We start from the raw sequence: 16,389 nt of genomic DNA on the forward strand, positions 1-16,389 counted from the left end.
TTTACTTAATAATTCGGCCCGAGCGATAGCCATGATCACAAGCATATGTTAATTTTTCTACTCATATTGAAATCTTCCATTTCGCGTTATTATATACAGCTTGCAATATATATATATATATATATATATATATATATATATATATATATATATATATATATATATATATACTTCAGTATTATAAAAACCACTATAATTATCAGTTAAACCGGACTTACTTTTTTTAAAAAAAATCTAGGTATTAGCCTATCATATAAGAAAAAGATTGTTGTTGGACCCGATATCTGGCATCAAAGTCAAATCGAAGGCCAAATATTTGAAAAATCTCAATTCAAATTTCGAGCTTGCGCTCCTACTCCCCGCTAAAGCTGCGCTTTTCATTTTTTAATATCCATTCCGTGACAGCTCAAGGAGTCAACACTTACAATTACTTTACTGTTAGGTTACAGATGAGTTGATTCACTATGTGTTACGTTATTCAAATAAAGTAAAACATTACATTGAAGTTTTCCAGACAACATTATTGGCGTGGACAGCAAACTGTACAGCGAAAAGAAAGATGGAAAAAGCCCGCTCCAGTTGAAGTGCTTATACAGACATGGAGAACTAGTCGTATTAGCAAATGCTGAAACAAATCTTCAATTATGCACTTACTCGCCCTTATGGGGCGTTTACACTTGGTCGATTTAGTCGCACGACTAAATCGACTCGCTGCATTTCCCACTAAATCGAAGCAACTAGGCCGAATCAGATCAATGGATGTGTTCAATTATTTCAACCACAGAAAATAGAACGTCTTTTAATTCAGTTGCCAGTCGATTAGTCGCCTTCGATCAACAAGCGATTAAGTTGAAGTCCCGTTTACACGGTCGATTAAGTTGAAAGTGACGTCAATTCAACTGAATCGAACGCAAATCGACTAAGTGTAAACGCCCCATAACATGTCTGCTTACTAGGGGCGCATTCCCAGCATGTATGTTAACATATAGCGACGAGAGAATATATCCCAGATTTTAAGTACAGTTTCAAAAGTTCATTTCCGTAAGCTATAAAAGGCAGTGATTACTATGCTAATTACCATAAATTAAACGCAACTTTTGAGTTGCATACACACAAACTACTAGGGAATGAGGACCATGTGCTAACAAAGAACACACTGGAAAATAAAAAAAATGTAACAAAAATAAAAAATAAGATGACAATCGATACAAATGTAGAGAATGAATATGACATATCCGAACTTCGCTAAGTATGGTGGAAGAAGCTATTTGTTTACTTCTTCTTGGCCATCCGCTAAGAGCATTTGTAAATCAATATGTGGTTTTGTTAAATGCAATTAGTACATCATTCAAAATCACGAACGACGACGAACTGAAGGGCATGAGTTCAACTAAACAATGGTGAAAATAGTGTGGAAATCAGAAATGACAAAAAGTGAATAGTTTGCATCGCTCATTTCGAAATATAGCTAGAAGATTAAACTTACAAGAAATGACAAAAATTAGTGAAATTTGGCGTTATACTAAGCATAGTTTGGGAGGGGGGAAGCGAGCATCCCCGGTGGGGATACTTCAGCTGACTTCTTTGAGGGGGGAACAAAATGTGATTGAGGGGGAAGTCCCCCTCATCCCCCCGGTAATTCGCGCCCTGCTTACCCGTAAAATGAAATAATGTTGATTTTGTATTAACGGCGTTATATTTGTCTCTTGATTAAGCTGACTTTTCCTCTTTTGCTATCCTTGAGCGATGAATTGTTGTTCACTTTAACCTTAACTGCTATATTACCTTTATGAAATATTTTTGCTTTAATTACTTGCCAGCAAGTATTAAGAAAATCCTCAAGTAACGTTCTAGCTATAACAACGTCTCATCGTGCTCTCAATTCATTATTGAAAGAAAGAACAAATGAGGAAGAGTAGCGATCACGCAGTGAACGACTCTTGAACGAATGAACGAAGGTCACTGAATCTCTTCTAATACTTCCGTCAAGCATCGTAACTCCTGTAACACGTGATTCGTACACGGTGAAGGTGGCATGCAGACGGATTTAGTCAACGCTTCTAATTGGTTAGTAACAGCAGTGTTCAGTGTTGCCAATTTAGCGACTTTGTCGCTAGAACTAACGACTTTTGGAAGTGTCTAACGACAAAATTTTTTATTTAGCGCCTAGCGACAAATCTAGCGACATTTTGGAATTCAAATATTTTTTCTATATTTATATTAAAGTATCCAAAATTTTGCAGTTCGTGATACTAATAATTACTTTTACACACTCGGTTGCACTAATGCTATTAGCGACCTACGTTGGATTCATCGCTGGCTGCTATGAGGATTATGCCCTTCTTCACTGCGGTTCGGAAATCCGGGAATTTCCCGTATCTAACTAGTTGCGTAATACCTGGTAACCTCTTGCATTGCACAGTGCGTACAATGACAGTGACGCTGGAGAACATTGTGCTTTTCTGGTTCAGTGTAGTGCGTGTGATTTATATATTAATTGAACTGCGGTTGTTCTTAATATAAATTATACAGAAATTTCGTGGGGTGAGTGGTGAAGTGTTCCAATACGAAAGCAACATGAAATCCCCAACCCCCCCAAAAAGATAATCGTACTCAATAAGAGGGAATGGGGAAAAGTGATCCAAAATTTTAAGTATTTGCAAACTTTCAGTGCTATATTTATTAATTTTGTATTCTTCAAAGCGCATAGTGCAGTATTTTTGTCAAGATGGCAATTTTTTTAAAAGAAAAAGTACTCGAGTCTTCCATTTTATATGAAAAATATTTAAATTATTTTAATTCCTTTGTAAAATTGTATAGCGACTTTTCTAGCGACTTGTCAGAAGGCGTTTAGCGACTTCTAGCGACTTTAGAGTACTAAACTAGCGACATTTCACACTGGCGAGTTGGCAACAGTGGCAGTGTTTCTGCAATACGTCACGAACGTCAAAATAACAACACAACGACGAAGTCAACAAGAAAAATTGTCAGAAAGTGCGAGTGCATCAATTAAGAACTAACTGTACTTAGAACAGGTTACAGTAAAGAAGTGCTCTTAATAGGACGTTGCGCGTTGTGCTCATACTGTCAAATTAACATGAAGTCACTATTGGTTTTTGTGGCTGTGTATTTATGTTGTGTACATTATGTTCAAGCAGACTGTGTTGTCAATGTGAGGAATGGCTGTAACCTACCAAATTCTATTACGGAAACATTTCCAGATATAACTGTGGGAGCTTCGAATTGCAATACTTTGGACGAAAAACGAAAGTTTCAAACTCAGCCTGCTGTTCGATATACTCAGGCTGATCCGGTAAGTATATTACATATTTATAAGATCTATTTGATGTAGTTCACTGTCGTGGCATGCAAGTGCAAGGCTCATTACGGGCTATGTTTATTTGAAGGGGTCCAAAAGTAAGTTGAAAAAAAAGTGTAGGAGAAATGAAGTAACGGAATTGTAATTGATTTGTGTGTCATTTAAGAATCGTACTACATGTTGTAGAAATGAGAAATGCAAAATGGTGTAGAGTCTATATGCACTTACCGGAAGCGCACATGAAATATGAATACAAGTATGCAAGTAGCTAGCCTAAGCGTAACCTAACTTAAACCTAATATTCAACAAAAATAAGCGAATTTTTTATAATTTTTCGAAAATAAGGATGGACCCCTTTAACTAAACAGGTCAAAATATTTTTTAATGCTTCCAGAACTCGGGTCTTTCGTGTATACAATTGTTACAATTGTGTGCATGGAGATACATTACTCATTCAGCCTTTTAGCATATAATCGACTTCTAATTGCTTAAAAGCTCTCATTGTATTGGCAATTTCCCATTTTTACTTGGAATTATTGTATGTGGGAATTTATTTTGGGACACGAGAGTTGTGGGAGCCAAGAGAATGAACTTTGGCGAGAAACAAGGCTCTGGGCTGGGTGCTATTTGAAATCACTTGTAAATTAAAATACCTTACAGAAGTACATATACAGTATTCGTTTACTGTAGAGGTGACCAAGTGCTTCTGTTATGGAAGATTATAGTAAGTACGTACGCTCACGCTATTCATTTCTATATTACATTATTTTTTTAATTGAAAGGTATGGTGCCTGGAGTCAGGATCGTCATTTAGGGAGGGCAAGAGGGGGCAATTGCCTTCCCCCCCCAAGAATTTGAGGAATACATACACTTTAATCGAGTTTCTACTACTAATATACTAGCACAAAACCGTGAAACTCCCTCTTGCTCCCTCAAGCGAAGTCTGAAATGACGACCTTGGACTCTCAGTAACTTCTAATATTCACTATCCCTTTAGTGTCTTAACCTTTGTGGGTTGATTTGGAGTTCGAGTCATGTTCAGCACCGAGGTTTTATTTGACATGAACTTACACCTTAACATGAGATCTGAAGCACATGAATTCAAACCGGTATTAAACTCGAGTCTCCCGCGCCAAAGGTATGTGTGCTACCTAGGTCTTTGTACAACTCGAAAACATGTTCACAACTGTTTCAAAATGCACTATTTTTGTTGCTTTTTGAAGATAAAATGGTTTATAGTAACTCCATTGTTACTTTTATTTGTGAAATTGGAACAGCTAACGTTCTCTGAGGTATTTTTTTTTTCTTGCTTGATTTTGGGATTAATATTGCTGTCTTCTTATATTCTTGTTATAGGCCCATATTTTTTTTAGTGTTTTTATGATCTGTATTTACTTTTTATTTTTTGTATTGCAGTACTTCTATTTGAACTACATTTTTAAAGGAGTTTTATATTGCATTTTTATTGTAGCTCTGACAGCTACTCTTGTTAGTGGCAACATACAGTCGACTTCAACAACAATGCTCAATAGTCAGCAAATAATTAGAGTTGGGGCAAGACAAAAAATACACAGATCAGTTTGTCTTTTCTCTTGCCAAAAAGTCTGAAAAAGACTAGTTGTTTGGGAACACGAATACTATTTAAATAATATGCAATAGATAAGTAAGAGGTGAATACTATGTTCTGAAAATGAAAATGTATCAGAGTAGTTATTTTTTAAAACTTGAAATCAGGAGAATTGATTTGTAGAAATCAGAACACGAGAACTCTAGTGAAACATGGACAAGAACGGATGAGTCCCTTCAACGACAATATTGAGGGGACTGGAAGAATCTTCGCCCCAGGTTCGAACGCCTAATCGTAGATCACGTCTAAAAGGAAAATGATTTTTGTACTTTCTTTTTTAAGTTGAACGTCCCATGATTATGCACAGGCAAAGGAAGACTGTGATGATGAGGCGGATGATAGTGGTGGAATGACAAAAGTGAAATAAAAAAAAAAAAACTCCGAGAAAACCCTAGCAGACAGTGTTTGCCCACTACGAAGTCCGTTTAGTGCGGACTGAGGCCGAATCTGGTCCAACGTATCAGAAGTGAGGACTGTACCACAGCCATTGCGGACGTATGTATTTTATGTGTCATACGATGTACATCGGGACACTAATTGCTCATTTGAAGCAACATATGTCACCTCGATTTAATATTTTTTTTTGGGGGGGGGGGGGGGATGATTCTAAATGACATGCTACTATAGACATTATTGTGCGCCTTTTTCCCTTCACCACTCCTGCTCTAAAATAACTGAATGTGAATAGATTTGTGACAGATGTGTGTTCCCTGAAAAAAGTAAATCCATATATATATATATATCCGATTTTTGTAATTTTACGCCTACTAGTTCAAAATAATAGTAATGATAAAAGTGTTCATAGTAAATAAAATTTCACTGTTCAATAGAATTTTCAAATACTTACGTGATATTTTGAACCGTGACAAGTTTATAATTTATCATTACAGCAAAAATCATAGATCAACGTAGTGCTTTGCAGTTTAGAAGCACGGATTCCTCCTCAGGGGGGAGGGGGTCACAATGGCTTAGTTGTAGAGCGCTTACCGGTACCTCTGGTGCGTAGGACTCTGATTCGATCCCCGGCCAAATAAGTTTGTGGTGGACAACGTCGTATCCATGGTTTTTCCTGGGTTACTCACGTTTACTCCCACATTCTCATTCCACCAATTTTATCGTTCACGCGGGTTAATCATTCGTCTCCTTTAGCTTAACAGGCATAATCATCGGACGTTAAACTGATAGATTTCATTTTCATCATCCGAAGTGCAAATGTGTGCTATTCGCATTTCGTGTTAAAAAAAAAAAAAAGTTCATGCCAAACTTCGTCCAGGCAAGTAGCCAGGATTTCGCAATAGGGGGGAGGGTCCGTGACGAAATACTATGGTTGTCACACTAGGGGCTCGATCATTCTAACCTATTGTACTAGCAACATATATTGGTTCGTTTAGCCAAGATTTCGTAATGGGGGAGGGATGACATGAAATACCGTCGTTACACACTAGGGGCTCGATCAATTTAAACTATTTTACTGGCAACATACCAATGTTGATTTGTTAGGACAATAAAATGAGGATATGTTAGTATTTTAATAACAAACTTTGAAAAAGATAGTCTTCCGAGGTCATTCGAACTCGGTTCCTCTTTCTCCTTCTTTTTCTTATCTTCGTTTAGTGCCGTCAAGGATAGCAACGAGAACTCTTTGACAGTAAGGACGTCCTATAAAATGGATTAGTGTTGCAATGAAATTTAAAATTTCTTTAACAAGTGTAACTATAATCTATGTTGCCAAGCTCATGTAGTCCATGGGATTAGTATGGAGCTAGATGGAAATGAAATGAAATCTTTAACTTTTACGTCCCATGGTTATGCCGGTTAGGCTAAAGAAGACGGTGATGATGAGAGATGAGTGAAATGGTGGAATAAAGAAAATGGGAGGAAACGGGAGAACCCCGAGAAAACCCACGAGCACGGTGTTTGTCCACCACAGTCTACACGGCGCGAGCTGGGATCGAACCAGGTACCCCAACCGACGGAGGTGAATGCTCTACCACTGAACCACCGCGCCCCCAGAATCTCGTGAGAGTGTTCAATTCTAGCTTTACGATATGAAGTCAACAGAACGCCTAGTCGACTGCAACCAACGGAACTTCTGTGAGGATTTGGGTTGTATAAGAGGCAGGAGCTCGATAATTACGGTATTTCTAAATCAACAATTTATTAATTTTACAGTAAGACAATAAGTTAGATCGAACACTCGGTTTGATGTTTAGTTTACTCGTGTTGAAGGTCTCAGCTGAGCACTTTCATTAATCGTGGAATATGGTAACCAGAGCCGGATTAAGGGAGGGGCTTAGGGGGGCTATAGCCCCATGCCTCCACTCTGATCAAAGTCTCAACTTGCTATCTAAAAAGAATCATGAAGATACAATCATCATCATAGAATAAAATATGAGCAAAAATATGAAACATATTCCCTTAACTTTCCTACTGTACTTTCACAGAAATGTATTAGGTGAAGTCAGCAGGGGCCACATATTCTTTCTAGCCCCGGAACTTCAGGTAGGTAAATCCAGCCCTGATGGTCACCAGTTCCATTAGGTGATCTTGGATGGAAAAAGTTTGTTTCGACACCCTGAAGAATGTTAGCAACTGGCTTCAATTTGGAGGAATGTTTAGCAAAAAAAATCAAATGGTGAAGTTGAGCAAACTAAAAGATACGCACCCTTGTTGTGTTTCTTTGTTATTACTAACTGACAAAAATCGACGAACTTAAATAATCCAACAGACATACTTTGCTGTCCACTTAGTTTCACTAAGCTAGACTATGGGATAAACTTTCTTCGAAATAGACTTTATAATAATAATAATAATCTTAATTTCGTTTACTGTACCGTTTACAGTTCCGTATTTTTGAAAGTTGTGAAGTCCATTTACCACTAAATGTAAGCTATGTGAACTGCAATGGAAAAACAGCTTTGGGATATTGATCTCTAATAAGATTTTGCAATTCATCCTTTTTGTAATCATGATTGGATACCCATTATTGTAGTTTGTTCGTATGAAATAATCGGTTCAGTTAACAATGAAATAATCGTGGTTGCTATACTTGTAGCGTTTAGATCATTAAGTGGTATAAATTCAAGAAATTCTTCCAGAATATAACCATTACTACCACAAATATCAACAAAACATACCCCTATCGACAATTGCGTATTTTCTCCAAAGTTGGCGGATTCTCTAGCTAACACTGAGAAAGCGGTGTTTTCATGCAATGATGCCTGTGTTATGCTAAAATAATAATAATAGTTACGTTAAGTCTCTGTACAGTCTAAAAAATCATATTGCTCCTCCCCTTTCCATCGAACATATGCAAATCACAAAGAGAATTGGATAGTTAAATGTTTTAGGAACAATAAAAAGAAGGAAAAGCCCGTAGATTGAGCTTTGATAAGTTATCAGGTCTAACAATAACTAAAAATTGAAAAGGTACTAGGATCGAGGGACGGGCACTTGCCCTTTCTGCTTACGCCCATGGTCCTGTAATGGATAAGTAAAATAAGTTCGTCACTTCCATTATCAATCTGAGTGCAGGGATCCAAACGACACATTTTTGGTTCCAAACAATACGTCTGCTAGGTAAGGAGAGGATAGGTCAATGTGTGCTTTATATTTATTCTTTTATTTTCACGTGAATACGTTTCATTCTTTTTTATTGTAATCCATTTGATCTTACAAGCTTCTTCTTTCCTAAAATTACACGTAAAAATGCAATTCTTTCTTTCATTCTAAGACTTATCTGTCAACACAAAATATATCGTCAACACCAGGGGTAAAAATGGATCTGAAAAGGTGGGAGGACGATAGGTAGCGGCATGACGCCACACCGTTACCCCTGCGTATCTTTGCCCATTGTATTTTTTTAGGAACTGGGGGACGGCGTACATATTTTTTCGAGGTGGGGGACGGCGTCTCCCCACGTTCTCCTGCACTTTAACCCGTGGTCAACACTAAGTTTCATATCGTCGCTGCACCTCGAAAGAGCGCTATATCACATTTTCGTCGAATTATTATGCAAGTATATCGTGTTGCATCTTCCCTTATATTCCTATATATGAATTCTAAATAATTTTATCGAGATAAGGAAACAAAAATCCGTGCAACGTGGGTTCCTGTCACCATGGCATGGCGCGTCCTCAGGTTGCGGATCGAGGAGGAGGCCTCCAGATATAGACGTTAGCTGCGACTATACTGAATAAGCAGATGCGGACAGCCGACTAGAAGTGGTCCTCCAGCTTGAGGGTTTGGGCAAGGCTAACAACCTCATCCTAAAAAAAAAAAGCACTTGTTCAGAAATATTCACAAAAGCATCGGACAAGGACTGATAACTTGGCACGACCTCAGCAAAAGAAAATGGACATGAGATTTGGAACATGGAATATTAGAAGTCTTTATAGGGATGCGCGTTAAAATCCGTAACGAGTGAGTTAGAGAAATACAGGATAGATCTAGTAGGAGTTTAGAAAGTTAGGTGGGAAGGAAATGGATCTGTGAATTCCGGAAATTTTACGTTCTTTTACGGGGAAGGAAATAAAAATCACCAGTTAGGATTAGGGTTTTTCGTTCACAAACGAATATTACCAGCAATTAAACAGGTTGAATTTGTTACTGACACTTTCTTTTATTACTCTTAAGGGACGGTGGTGTGATATTATTGTTTCAAATGTACATGCCCCAACTGAAGATAAAGATGACGGTATAAAAGTCAGTTTTTACGAAGAAGTGGAACGGATATTTGACCAACTCCCGCGATACCATACGAAAATTCTATTAGGGGATTTCAGTGCGAAGGTAGGACGAGAGGATATTTTCAAACCGATTATAGGGAACGAAAGTCTGCATAAGGAAAGTAATGACAACGGTGTTAGACTCGTGAACTTTGCACCATCCAAAAACCTAATCGTGAAGAGTACAAAATTCCCACATCGCGACGTTCATAAATACACTTGCACATCACCAGACGGAAAAACACATAATCAAATTGATCACGTTTTAGTAGATAGAAGAAGGCAATCTAGCATAATTGATGTCCGGTCGTTTAGAGGGGCTGATTGTGACACTGATCACTACCTGGTAGCAGCGATAATACGAGAGAGATTATCGTTGAATAAAGATAATATTCAATGTCTGAAAACGGAGAGATTTAATTTAAAGAAATTAGAAGAGAGCCAGGAAAGAGAGGAATACCAGATTGAAGTTTCGAATAGATTCTCGGCTTTAGAAGATTCGGAGTGCACTAGTGTTGAGGATGCCTGGATTGAAATTAGAGAGCATTAAAAGTTCAGCAAAAGAAAAATTGGGACACGCGGAAATACGTAGGAACAAACCATGGTTCGACCAGGAATGCATAAAACTAGCAGAGAAGAGAAAACAGGCAAAATTACGCTGGCTACAAAATCCGAATGAAATAACTACACAAAATTTCGCAGATATCAGGCGGGAAACTTCCGAAACCTTTAGAACAAAGAAACGCGATTTTCTGAAAGCTAAAATTAAGGAACTTGAAGATAATAGTAAAAATTAAAAACATCCGGGACATTTATAAGGGGATCAGCGAATTTAAGAAAGGCTATCAACCTCGTGCTTATATATTAAAGAAATCTGACGGTACAGTTCTCACTGATACGGATAGCATCTTAAATAGATGGAAAGATTTCTTTGACGATTTGCTTACCACGGAACCAAAAACTAGTGTGCGTGGAGAAAAGGAGATACACATCGCAGAACCGTATATTCCAGAACCCAACCGAATAGAAATAGAAACTGCTATAAAGAAATTAAAGAAACACAAATCTCCGGGTGTAGATGAAATTCCGGCTGAGTTAATTTTAGCTGGAGGCGAAAAATTGTGGAACAAGATTCACAAACTCATTCTCCTTATCTCCAAAAAGGAATAATTGCCACAAGAGTGGAAAGAATAAATCATTGTTCCAATTCACAAGAAAGGCGACAAAACTGACTGTAATAATTATCAAGGTATTTCTCTTCTGTCAACATCCTATAAAATCCTTTCAAATATTCTATTAGCAAGATTGGCCCCATACGCAGATGAAATTATTGGAGATTATCAGTGCGGATTTAGACGAAATCGATCAACTATCGACCAAATATTTACCATTCGTCAAATACTTGAAAAAAAGTGGGAATACAATACCCCGGTACATCAATTATTTATTGATTTTAGAAAGGCGTACAACTCGGTTAGGAGAGAAACATTATACGACGTTCTTACAGAACTTGGAATACCGAGAAAGCTAATTAGATTATTTAAGGTATGTTTAAATGAAAAAATGAAATGAAATCTTTGTGTTTTACGTCCCACGGTTATGCCGGTTAGACTAAAGGAGACGGTGATGATGAGTAATGAATGAAATGGTGGAATGAAGAAAGTGGGAGGAAACGGGAGAACCCCGAGAAAACCCACGCACACGGTGTTTGTCCACCACAAAGATCACTTGGCGGGGGCTGGGATCGAACCCGAGACCCCAAGCACCAGAGGTGAACGCTCTACCACTGAGCCACCGCGGCCCCCCTATGTTTAAATGAATCCCAAAGTAAAGTCCGTGTAGGAAAATTTTTGTCCACGAGCTTCCACGTCGAAAATGGCCTGAAACAAGGAGATGCGTTGTCGCCATTATTATTTAACTTTGTTCTGGAATACGCTATAAGGAAAATCAAAGATAGCAACCAGGGCCTACAGTTGAACGGTATTCACCAGATTATGGCATATGCTGATGATGTAAATTTAATAGGGGATGATAGGAGAACAATAGAAAGAAATGCAGAGATCTTATTAAACGCTTGCAGAGACATGGGTTTAGAAGTAAATGCAGAGAAAACTAAATACATGGAAGTGCGTCGGGACCGTAATACAGCAAATTATGGATGCGTTAAAATATTAAATAATACTTTTGATAAAGTGGATACTTTCAAATATCTAGGATCAATATTAACAGAGGAAAATTATATTCACGAAGAAATTAAATGTCGACTAAAAGCAGGGAATTCGTGTTATTATTCGGTTCAAAATCTCTTGTTGTCTCGAATTCTGTCGAGGAATTTGAAGCTTAAAATATACAAAACGATAATCATGCCTGTTGTTCTGTATGGTCGAAACATGGTCACTTATTCTGAGGGAAGAACATAGACTGAAAGTATTTGAGAACAAGATCCTGAGACGAATATTCGGACCCAAGAAAAACGGGAATGGGGAATGGCGGAGGCTTCATAACGAGCAACTACGTAAGTTATATGGTTTACCCAACATTGTTAGGGTCAAGTCTAGGAGGCTTAGGTGGGCGGGTCATATAGCTAGAATGGAAGAAAATAGAAACGCTTTCAGTCTTGACTGGAAGACCAATCGGAAAACTACTATTAGGAAGACCTAGGCGCAGATGGGAGGTCAATATTAAGATGGATCTCGCAGAGATTGGAATACAAAGTAGAAACTGGATGCAATTAGCTAAGGGTAGAAGTCAGTGGAGAGCTTTTGTGAACTCTGCATTGAACCTCCGGGCTCCATAGGCCATAGAGTTAGTTAGTTAAGGAAACAAAAATTATACGTGTTAATAATCTAAATAATTAGAAAACACTTTTTTGCTTCTCATAGAAATAGTGCAGTAAGTGAAGCTCAAATTTTAATGAAGAAAGGAACAAATAAACAAGCTGAAAATTGGTACAGATGTTGGGAATGATGTCCTAAACAACAATGGTGTGGTGTGGAATATATGGCGAAAAACTTATTGGACCTGTTTTCATTGATGGTACCTTGGATGCTGCACAATATGGAGATATGCTTGAAAACAGTGTTATGTCACTTTTATTGAGCGATGGAGGGATATTTCCTCATTATTGGCAACAAGATGGGGCACCGCCACATTATGATCGTAATGTCATCGATGGCTCAATGAACACTTTCCTTTTGTTGGATAGGTCGGCATGGATCAATAGAGTGGCCAGCAAGGTCCCGACCTAACTCCGTTGGATTTCTATCTTTGGGGGCACTTTAAAGCTATTGTCTACCAGTGTAAAATTAATGACATTTGCTACCTTGAAAGTAGAATCATTACAACTTGTGAACAAATATAACCGATTATGCTTCGCAGAGTGCACAAGCACTGGGTCGCACGGTTAAGGATGTGCATAGAAGAGAACGGTGGACACGTTAAACATGTCATGCGATTGTAATGTCTCATGTGTGTTAGCTCTCTCTTTTCCTGGTTATTAAAGAATACGTAATGTGAGATATTACATTCGGACGACTTAAATTCGGAAGTTGTCAAGTACATCGACTAGGGGGACAATGATATTTTCTGTAATATCGCTAGATTAACAACGTCGCGAACTCAACATACAGTAGTTTGTTTTTTCAAGTAACAGTACGTCAGGGTATTACGAGGGATGATCAAATGAAAACCTTAAAAGTGGAATACATTTTAGAATGTATCAAAGACAAGGAAATCTTACCTCTTATTTGTCAATGTTGAATGCAAGTATTCGCAAGTGCATGAATACTACGTTGGAAGAATTCTTTTGGTTGAGATTGTAATCACTCGTACACCACATTTTCACCTCTTCATCACTATTGAAATACTTGCCTCCCATCTCTTCTTTGAGTAGTCCACACACATAAAGGTCACTGGGGGCAAGGTCTGGTGAATAGAGGGATGAATGAGACACTAAAATTTGATGTCATCGAGAGGCTCAGCAGTCAAACAGGCAGTATGCGGTCGGGCGTTGTCATACAGTAGGAGGACACCTGAGGACGGAATGCTCGTCGTTTACATCTGATTGCAGGGCGTAAGTTGATATTTGCAGCAGGTTTGAACACGAGGCACTGGTTACTGTCACTTTTTTTCCATATACTGTTCAAAAATTACTCCCTTTGCATGGAAAAAGTGAGTAAGCGTGATCTTTCCTGCTGATACTTGAGTGCGGACTTTTTTTTTTCGCCAAAGAGCATTACCGCCATTCCTTGCTCAGCTTTTTTGTTTGTTTTTGGTTGATGGTAGTAAACCCAGATCTCGTCGCCTGTAACGATTCTGTCCAGAAATGTATCACCCCTGGCATTGAAACGACGCAAGAGTTCTTCACACGCGTAGACGCGACGATCTTTCAATTCAGCAGTCAACTGACGTGTGACCCATCTTTCAAACACCTTATTGAAATGCAGAATGTTATGCACAATGTGTTGAGCTGAACCGAAGCTAATATTCATGATTGTGGCGATTTCTTTCAGCGTAATACACCTGTTTTCCTTTACAAGCTGTTCCGCTAACGCAATGTTTTCGTCTGTCACTACGCGGTGAGCCTGTTCTGGTTAAGGAGCATCCTCCACACATGTTATTTATTTATTTATTTATTTATTTGCCAAAGTTCCAGATACAGCAAGGCAGCCATTTTATACTGAAACTATATAACATAGAATATAAAATTAACAATAACAAGTATAAACAAAAAGCTATATAAAGGCCCATAAGTGTAGCAATAACAAATTGAAATAAAACTAAGGTTCCATAAGTGTAGCAATAATTTCCTGTCGGAAAACATTCTCAGGTTTAAAAATATCCACGTCAGAAGCAATGGAGTTAAATTCAGAAGCCAGTCTATAGAACAAAGAACGCTGAATAATTGATAATCGAGGCGTGTTGCAATGAAGTAGTTCACTATTTCTAGTTCTTGCTGGTACCCGAATATTAAATTTAGAGATTAGTTCTTCAGTTCTAAGTTTCCCATTTAGAATTCTATGAAGAAACATCATATCAAATAGCATGCGACGAGATGAAGGTGTACGGATGCCAAGAACAGTCAACAATTCAGGTTTACTTAAACAGCGTACAGAAGGTATTCTTTTCCTGACAATGGCAAGAAAGAAATTTAGAACTGAGTCAATGCGAGAGAGAGTTGATACGCTAGCCATACTCCAAATGGTGGAACAGTACTCTATTTTGGTTGAAATGAACGTTTTATAGAATATACTTAAGGCTGTAATATCCCTAATCTCTGTAAACCTGTACAGGAGACCTAATAATCGCATAGCACTCTTGGTCATGGCAGCAATGTGATCAGCAAACAGAAGTCTTGCGTCGAACACAACCCCGAGATCCTTCTGAGATGAGACCTTAGCAATAGGATCATCTCCAATGAAGTAGGTAGAAGGGATTTTGTTTTTCTTTAATGAAAATGTAATGGTAGAAGATTTTAAGGGATTTACTTTTAGATTCCACATGCTACACCAGTCCAGAAGATCTGAGAGGTTTTTTTGCAGTTCAATCACATCTTGAGCTGTCCTAATTTCCCGAAATAATTTGCAGTCAGCAAAGAGAAGAATTTTGGTATCAGATAACTTAAGATAAGACGGGAGATCATCTATGAAGAGAAGGAAAAGAAGCGGGCCTAGAATACTACCCTGCGGAACACCAGAGAGAACAGGAACAAAATTCGAAGCAGATCCAGAGAGAACAACACGTTGTTCACGTTCGGTGAGATAGTCTCGTAACAATGAGAAGAAGTTGCCGTGAATATTAAATCTATGTGCTAGTTTATGAAGAAGAAGCTTAGTGTCAATGCGATCAAAAGCTTTAGTTAGGTCTAGATAGATTACATCAAGTTGTGTATTATTGGACAGAGATTTAACTGCTTCCGAAAGTAATAAAGATAAATTTGTGATAGTAGAACTGCCAGGAAGAAAGCCATGTTGAGCAGGATCTAAGTAGGGTGAAACAAATTTATGCAATCTATCTTTGATTATTTTCTCGCACACCACACAAAGGATGGGCAAGAGAGAAATGGGTCTGTGTGATGAAACATTGTTCGCGCTGCCAGATTTCAAAATAGGTACAATATTAGCCTGTTTCCACGGTCTAGGAAAAACACCTTCACTAAAGCATCTATTTAAAAATCGTGATAAAGGGTTGGCCAGAGATTCTGTAGTATTACGTAAGAAGATTGAACTGATATTGTCAGGACCAGGAGAACGATTCAAAGGTAAAGAAGAAAGAAGATGCCTTACCTCATCAGGAGAAGTACTGAGTGAAGACAACGAGTGTGAACAAACTTGCTGAACAGGGGGAAGCGGCGTAGAAGTAGTCTGAACACAAAAATTCTTGTAGAAATAATCACTAAAAATATGAACTCTATTTTCACCAGTTGCTACAATCGAGTCGTGAAAAATTTCTTCAGGAATGCGGGAAGCACTTCTTGAATTTATGAGGGACCAAAATCTGTTTGGATTTGCAGAAATATCAGATGTTATACTGGCAATATAGTTTTCATATTTTATTTTAAGCAACTGTTTTGAGTAACGTCTTATCTCAGAAAATTTCTTATATGTATTCTCATTTGGATGTTGCTTCCACGGTGACCATGACAGTTTTTTGTTTTTTAAAACGGATCGCGCCTCCGAATCAAACCATGGAGGGTACCTACTAGACTTACATTTCTT

The 16,389-nt window shown here is 38.1% G+C and overlaps 1 protein-coding gene across 1 annotated transcript in view; it reads left to right on the top strand.

The window, feature by feature from the left end:
- The first annotated feature begins 2,924 nt into the window (after positions 1-2,924).
- The window catches only part of LOC145688226 (protein D2-like), a 186,900-nt gene continuing 173,435 nt past the window's right edge, over positions 2,925-16,389 (top strand). Inside the window, exon 1 of the mRNA XM_081762140.1 lies at positions 2,925-3,313. Within this exon, the coding sequence (XP_081618266.1) occupies positions 3,098-3,313 (216 nt within the window). The 5' untranslated portion in view covers positions 2,925-3,097. The remainder of the gene's footprint in view (positions 3,314-16,389) is intronic.

The sequence above is a fragment of the Thermobia domestica genome, chromosome 1 (assembly GCF_964235325.1).
Source record: "Thermobia domestica chromosome 1, izTheDome1.hap1.1, whole genome shotgun sequence".
NCBI lineage: Eukaryota > Metazoa > Arthropoda > Insecta > Zygentoma > Lepismatidae > Thermobia > Thermobia domestica.